Raw genomic sequence first — 8,060 nt, 5'->3', positions numbered from 1 at the left:
ATGAATTCCTCGTTTTGAGCGTTACACTTGTCTGATCAATTTGATCTCCAGCTCTGTCTTCCGTTGCTAAACCTCGAAAACTGGCTCTCTCAAAAGATATTTAATCTATTTTTTTTTTGTCCATTGCCATTTTTGCTCATGGCTACTCTGTTTCTCGCTATCTATTTTTGCCCCTCCCCGCCTAGAGGAAAATAGCAACAAGAAAAAAAAAGAAAAATAAGAGAATATTAGGGGAAGTAGTCCTCAGGTCTGCTGCCCCCCCCGCGCCCCCCTCCAGAAAGGGGGGGGACCTAAAAAACATCAGTCTTGAACTTCTTCCTCTTCAAGAGCTCGGGCTGCAAAGGAAACCTCCTTTGTTTTTGTTATTTATATGCTGTCAAGTTTTGAAGTGGTGAGTTTCGGGTCGGTTTTGCTAATTTCACTCAGAAAACTGCAGTGTTTCTGTTTCTAGATAAGTACTTTGCTTCTTTGTCTCTTTAAAAGGTCACAGGGAAAGCTTGGCCTGGATTGTGAGAGCCATATGGAACGGATAAGTGCGGAGCCTCTCTCAAATGTGATTATGGGTTTTTATGGGGGAGGGAGGGAAGAGGAGGGGAAAGGCATGGGGAGGGGGCTGATTCAGGAGGAGAGAAAGAAATAATATAATACCGGCAGCGTTACATCGCGACAAAAGGAGATACCGCACCGACTCTCATTCAGAAATTGCGCGGTGTGCCCGTACGTGTACGCTGGCTCTGGGAAACTGTGCCTTGAAATTGTGCTCTTCTCGCAATGCTCTGTGATGAAAACTTGTAGTTGTGAAAGATGCTTAAATGCAAAACCCAGGGAAACTCTTGGCCTGGTACCGGCGGAGATGATAGTTCTTCCCTTGCAACCCTCTCCCTGGGCAGGCCATGCTGGTTGTTGCTCATCACTATTCCAAACTGAGGTTTCAGTGAACTTTAGCCTTGGGCATGGAGTTTAAATGAGTAAATTAGGTGTTTTATGTGCATGTAATTTTGCTTTGTAACATAAAGCTTTTTACAAGATGACTAAGCGGTGAAAGGATGCCGATGGGTGGGTATTCTCAGGCCAAGCAAAAATGACCCATTTGGTGTTTTGGTTGTAGTCAGTGTATTAACTAAGTGGTGATCTATCACTTTTATTCACTGTACGTGATATAGTGCGATTCTGACTCATGATGACTAGATACTTTTTGTAGCAAAGAACCTTGGTGCCTTAGAGTACTTCTGAAGTTGCCAAAAGTGATGAGGAATTTCTTGTTCGAGGCTTTTTTTGGTGTGTTTTCTTTTACTGTTTCCCCTCCCTCTTTTTTTCTTTTTTTTTTTTTTTTTTTTAATCCTCTTATTCTTGAGGGAGATCAATCTCAGAAAAGCAGCCCTGTAGTATGTTAGCATCATCAGAAACATCGGAAGATGTTAACAGTTTGAGTCTGTAATTTTTTTGCTTAGGGTGCACTTAACACAGAAAAAATCTTTTTGAAAAGTGGCTAAAATAGACATGTTTACTGTTAATGAGACGCGCGACCTAAAACAGATGGGATAAAGATGAATGGTAAACCTTAGCCTGTCACCTTACAGCATAAGGAAAAATAGCGATTGTCTGAACTTCAGCTATTCGGTGGCATTCTTGAGGTTGCTTGTAAATGTTCGAATTAATACAGTACCTCTTTCTCCACTGTATCGGGAAAAGCAGCATGATGTTCAAACAAGAAAAAAATAGTTTACAGAATTGTTGTTGGCATGTATACCAGCCACACAGAAGTATGTATAAAAAAAATTACAAGATGTTTAGGCTCTAACAGCTTTGCTATGAAATGTGCAGAAAATGTATTGAATTACTAGGCAACTGAAAGAAAGTAGCAATTACCAGATTCACACCAGTCTTTCTAAATATGACTTTCCCAGTATTAGTATTTGTGCTTCTAGTGTAAATACTAGTTCATAAATTAATGTCTACTCACCTGTCCTTATTGATTGAATTATATATATAACATATATATTCTGTGTAGTCACACCTTTCTCAGTCAGAGAAAGGTGGGGTAAAATACCTAACAATCACAATAGTACTGATGAATGAAATCATAACCAGAAAGATGCCTCTGCTCTCAGCATGGGGTTTTATTTTATTTTAATATAGTTGGCAAAACAGATTCTGATGATTGACAAAAAATCCTCAAAACTTACTCTGTTGTGTTCTAGGCTTGGGAGATTTTTAGTGATTTAACTGTAATTGTTATTCATGGCTGGAGGTTTCAAAAGTTTATAAAAAGGGAAATACAAGCCTGTTAACATATACCTTTTCTGAAATTGCTATTGAAATTCTGGGTTTTTTTGGTTTCAAATAGCTGTGCCAGCATGTAACTTGGCATCACCCAGGTTTTGAGGGGTTTCTTATATTTAAGAGCTTCAAAAGTACTGTAGAAATTGTGGTTTTCTTTCCCCCAGCTTTATCTTTGGGATGATACTTGTCAGTTATTTTTCAATAAACTACTCCACTTAGCACTTAAAGCTTAACATCCGAAAAATTGCATATTTTGAACTTTGCAAAAGTTGATAAACTCTTTGTATAATATTGGTTAGGAAACTAGAAAGCAACCATCTCCCGCTACTGCTTTCTGAAGTTAAATGTTGAATTCTTTCAGACTTCTATTTTTAATGGGGGGGGGGGGAAGAAATGTAAATGGACAATATTCTACATCTCTAATAAATCTGTTGCTCCTTCAACTAAAGTTTTAACAGTCTTTCTATTGTTCAGGTTTTTAATCAAGTAAATCAAGTAATGTTTCATTAGAATCTTTTTCTTTCTCTCTCATTCTCTCCCCACAATAAAAATACCCGCGATTAATAAAAAACCTTTCTGTGAGATTTGTAACAATAGCTGTGTTGGAGCACATACCTTGACAGTCATCATCATTTATATGAGTCTTAGTCTCTCTCAGATTTAGTAGAATATCTCTGAAGATTTTTTTTTTTAAGAGGTACTCTAGTTGGCTTTTAAAAAATAATTCTACCAGATTATGATATGATCTCTCTGTAAACTGGGGTATGAGGTCTTTTTTGGAGAATAAGTTTGTTTCTTTTAAAAAAGGCATTTATTTCCAGTTAAAATAGTTATCTATTCCTCTTTATGAGCTTATGGTACATATATATCTCTCTGTACATGTGCAGGCTGTGTACGTATACATATGCGCACACGTGTACAACATATATATATTTTTTTTTTTGAATCATGGCAGGTGATCTTTAGAGGCGGGACTGAGTATGGATCATTTGAACGAGGCAACTCAGGGGAAAGAACATTCAGAAATGTCTAACAATGTAAGCGATCCGAAGGGTCCACCAGCCAAAATTGCGCGCTTGGAACAGAATGGGAGCCCATTAGGAAGAGGAAGACTTGGAAGTACAGGAACTAAAATGCAAGGAGTGCCTTTAAAACACTCTGGACACCTGATGAAAACTAATATTAGAAAAGGTAACACTTTTGATAATTCTGCATTAGAAAATATGATTTATAATATTTGTGGGGGAAGCATACTTTTTGGAAACTCTACTTCATTTGTATTTCAGGATTAAATCTCCATTCTAAAATACTATATATTCCCAATTCTGATATAAATCACATTTGGGAAATGTAAGCTTCATGCTTGGGTGGAGCATCTTGCTCTTCAGGGTGGAGTCTGATTTTTGTTAAGGTAAAGGCTAGCTGCTTTGATTAAAGGAAATTTTTTCATTGAAATATAAGTAATACACTATATTAATTCTTTGAGTAAGTGTTGGGCTAAGAATCGCAAAAATATGTAAGAGTAAATACCGAACCCCCAAAACAAATTCTCGCTTTTCCTCTTAATGATGGTCCTAGGATTGGAAGGGCAGCAGTATTTCCATAACAGTTGCAAGTTGGTTTAAAGGAGAGAGTGTAAATCTTTAGGTATCACATTGGAAAAGTCATTTATGATGTCAATCTTCGCAGTTTATTTTCTTAAGTACAATTCATTATTGAACAATGAACAACTTGGGTGTCATATTTTTCAGTGGCTGGTTTGCTGTAATTAGACATTTACAGAAGGAAAAGGCACATTTGGAATCATTGATGTTTGTATATGGATGGCTTTTGTTTGCATTGAAAATACTTTTAATGGTCAATAATGTATAAATCTTGTTTATCAAAATGTGTAAGTCTTTTTGACCATGTCCTGTGGGCTTGCTAATTTAAATCAAAATATGCTGCATGTAATTTGGCATATTTCTTAAAACAGCCTCTACTTTTTCTAGTATAATTGGTTATGTTTATAATCAAAATTTTTCTTGTATTTTCTAAGCAAAGTGCAAAATGCAACCAAGACTATTAAATGCGCAAAGTTAGAAGGCAGAGGAATTTCATTGTGTCTGATGCATAACATTTATCGTACAATCATTTATTTTTTCCTCGGTTTGGCGAAAACAAAGAATATATTGATCCTGAAATGAACAGACACAGCAGTCCGTATTGTTAGATCTTTATCTATTAAAAATGGAAAAACAGCACTTCAGCAAATTCTTTGGCCTCTGCTCATGATTACCCTATTTATTGATTGTTTGCCAAGAATGTATGCATCTTAAGAAAGCCAGGGTAAGAGCATTAAAAATATAATTTATTACGGCTTTTCAAGCAGAGTGCATTAACATTGTACAGTGAGGCAGTGGAGCTGTATAAAAAGGACTTTCTGACGCCTGCAAACATATAAGTTCCATAAATTCCTAAATAGGAGATTTCAGCTGTCTCTGGTATTATGTGATATTTGCACAGCAAACTTTAATGCCAGGACAGTTTTAGACAAGGATTCTACAGACTTCACTGCTCCTTATGGCAGACGTGCTGTTTACACAGACTCGTAAACCTTCAGCAAAAGCTCTAACACTGCCTTCAGGTTTAAATCATGCTGTATTTTTAGCAGGGAGCACTGACCAATGCTCTCCCCTTTAATACTAGAAGGTTATGAAGTTGCTGCACTTGGAGGTCTTGCCAAGTACTAGCAGGAGCAATCAGCCAGCTGAGATTGTGCTCTCCTGTATAACATTTTTCAGATTAACAGAAGGACACTAGTGACAGTTTGCTAAAAGATTTAGTGACTTGATTTGTAGTCAGATGATACCTGTGTCGCACTACCAGGATCCACCTTGGATAATCTACACTCCGCATCAAAATTTGGCCGTGAGGGTCTCCCGTGTTGTTTAAAGTACCATGTTTTCCAGAATGCTGCAACTCAGGAGACCTTGTACCTGGCAAAAAGTGTGCTGATAGGCAGTAAAGTACCTGTGTGTTGTTAGTTTTGTGTCTGATCATAGCTTAATTTGTAGGAACTGATAAGGGGAAAAACAAATACGCTTTATCTGGTTTTGAGTGTATCTGCATTGTTTGTTAAAATGAAGCTTTGCTTATGCTTTATCTTCAGGAATTACTGGTGAAACTACTTAAGAATTTTGAGCCCTTACTCTGAGTCAGACGGTAGTAGGTGAAACATCAATTGTGAGAGCCTGGAAGGAAAAAAAAAAAACCAAAAAAACCCCCAACAAACCACCACCTTTTTACAGATGAAGTGTGTTTGTCCACAGCTTAATTAAAACCAGTGAAGAAATCATCAGTTTGCATGTACTGATTTTGCTTTGGTCTTTTCTCCCTTCCTGACCAGTTTCACTCACATTTTAAAAAAAACAGCAAAAAAAAAGCAAACAAAAAAACAAACCCACAAAAAACAAACCAAGACAAAAAAAAAAAACCTCCTTCCTGCACTACATAAATATTGGCAAGCTTTTAGTCTTGTCTTTCATGCTGAGCCTATTGGGCAAACTGGAGTGAGTTTGTGAGCTTTTCCAAGCAAGCCTGAAGGGGTTTGTTTGCCAGAGATTGACTCTCTGGTGAACAGATGTAGTTTAAATATACGTGCTTAAGATGTATCTTTTTTTATTGTGATTCCTTGCTATACATTAGAGCACAAATCAACAGACGTCTTAAAGCATTTATCTATTGTCAAGAGTAAATCTTCCTTTTAGACTACAGCGTGTCTGGTGCACCTTAGCAGGTTAGGAGGTTTCTGTAAGTCTAGAGGGCAGTGGTTATAGAGGCATTAACATTGTAGGACTAATTGGAGTTCCTGGGTGCCCTGTTAAAATAACCCTTGTCATCATTTATGCTAAAGATGATCCCCCTCTGGCAGGCTGCCATAAGACAGTTCTGTACATCTGCTTTTAACCCTTTTGCTTTCTGTCATTAAGGGTTTCTAACCTGCACTGCTGGAGACAGCGGAACGGGATTGGGGCCTAAAACCATGGGTCCGGGGTCATCATGTCATCTGTGTCCATCTGGGAGGGCGGGAGGGATTTTCAGGAAGTCAAGGAATCTGATTGCTGGGAGATACTTTGTCCCTAAAACAGCTTGGGTCATTTGTTACTTCTTTGTCTGTTGTCAAAAGGAAGGAAAAAAAATGGTTATTAAAAAAAAGAAAAAGGAAAGAGAAAAGGTTGTTTGCTTATTATTCTTTGCAGCATATGGAAGGGTTTGTCATATGATGCTACAAAATTGGAAATTAGTAATTAACTTTCAGGCATGCCAAAATAGAATTGTGGGATGTAAAGTGCAGGAGACAACAACAACCAAAAAAAAAGCCCGAACGGCAGGTACACTTCTTAAAGCGGCACTAAAATCATGATTTGTTTCTTAAAGATACGAGTGAAAGTAGTGCTCAAGTGCACTCAGTGAATGAAGCACGAATTAGTGTTAACTTTTGCCTTGTTTCCTTGTGTGCTCTTTTCAGAGGGAATGTATAACATACAAGGTGATTTGTTGTTGATGTTGAAAGCAATTAAATATTTTTGGCAGGACTGAGAAAGTTTTAATGTTAACGAACAAAATTATGTAGCTGGTACTAAAATGGCTTACAGTGAAGACATCTGCAGTATGTATTTAGGTTCTCATGCTGCCTGCTACTCACAACAAATCAGGCAGGACAGAGAGAATCAACTTCTCTTCAGTCAACCTTGTTATTTCTATAGAAGGTAATTCTTTAAATCTTTATCCGATCAAGCGAGATAAATTTGCATTTCTGCTTTTCAGAAAGATGTATGTTTTGTAGAACTTTCTTTTTTTTGAAGAGGGTGAGGGGAAAGGACTCAGGGAATATGTTTATCAAATATTTGTGATGATTCTTGATGCCTCCTCTGCCTGTTCGTACAGGTTTTATTTACATAACGCTGTGTAGACCCACCTACTCTACTATAACTCAAGTTTAATATGTTAAATTTAATTTTTTTTAATAGGAAGTATGCTTCCAGTTTTCTGTGTAGTGGAACATTATGAAAATGCCATTGAGTATGATTCTAAGGAGGAGCATGCAGAATTTGTGTTGGTGAGGAAGGATATGCTTTTCAACCAGCTGATTGAAATGGCTTTGCTATCTCTTGGATATTCTCACAGCTCTGCTGCCCAAGCAAAAGGTAAATAAGATTATGAAATTGTACGATGAATTATGTTTGTTTGTGAGGTCTTGGGGGAGGGGCAGGATTTCTTTCAGGAATGCGATGCAGGTTTCACTTCTTAAACTTCTTGCAGATTCTGTCTCTGTATTTTTTTTTCCTTAACATGTTTTTGTTTAGTTAGTGCACGTTTTGTTCATGGGGACTGTGGAGGTAAATTCCCTTTTTTTTTTTTTGTTTTGTTTAAAGAAGAAAAAAGACTTCAACTGAATCATTAGTATGCTTATTGACCTTAATAATCTGCTCCACTGAGGATCCACAAGGAAGTGTAAAGCATATTTGAGCAGATGGACTGTTGAGAGTCAACTTGCATTTATGACTGAATATCCAGCTCTGTTTCTTTTATTTTGTTCCTGGTGGTTTTATAGACTGCAAAGTAATTTTTTTTGTGCTCAGTCCTTGCATTGCAAAATCCTTTCTAATTTATTAAGAGGAATGCTAACTATCATGTCCTATTGAATTCATGGGAACTTAGGAAAATATACTTCTGTGCATATTTAAAAAAATCTCTACTGTAATGCATTTGTATAATTTCATAAATAAAGCATA

At 37.0% G+C, this 8,060-nt stretch overlaps 1 protein-coding gene across 1 annotated transcript in view; it reads left to right on the top strand.

The window, feature by feature from the left end:
- The first annotated feature begins 278 nt into the window (after positions 1–278).
- Positions 279–8,060, top strand: part of SATB1 (SATB homeobox 1) — a 72,926-nt gene continuing 65,144 nt past the window's right edge. The window contains exons 1-3 of the mRNA XM_009071530.1: positions 279–391; positions 3,239–3,474; positions 7,296–7,472. Coding sequence (XP_009069778.1) covers positions 3,264–3,474; positions 7,296–7,472 — 388 coding nt within the window. The 5' untranslated portion in view covers positions 279–391; positions 3,239–3,263. The remainder of the gene's footprint in view (positions 392–3,238; positions 3,475–7,295; positions 7,473–8,060) is intronic.

The sequence above is a fragment of the Acanthisitta chloris genome, unplaced genomic scaffold, assembly GCF_000695815.1.
Source record: "Acanthisitta chloris isolate BGI_N310 unplaced genomic scaffold, ASM69581v1 scaffold27153, whole genome shotgun sequence".
In the NCBI taxonomy this organism is placed as follows: Eukaryota; Metazoa; Chordata; class Aves; order Passeriformes; family Acanthisittidae; genus Acanthisitta; species Acanthisitta chloris.
Note: the sequence above shows the minus strand (reverse complement) of the source record. Positions and strands in the feature narration are given on the sequence as shown.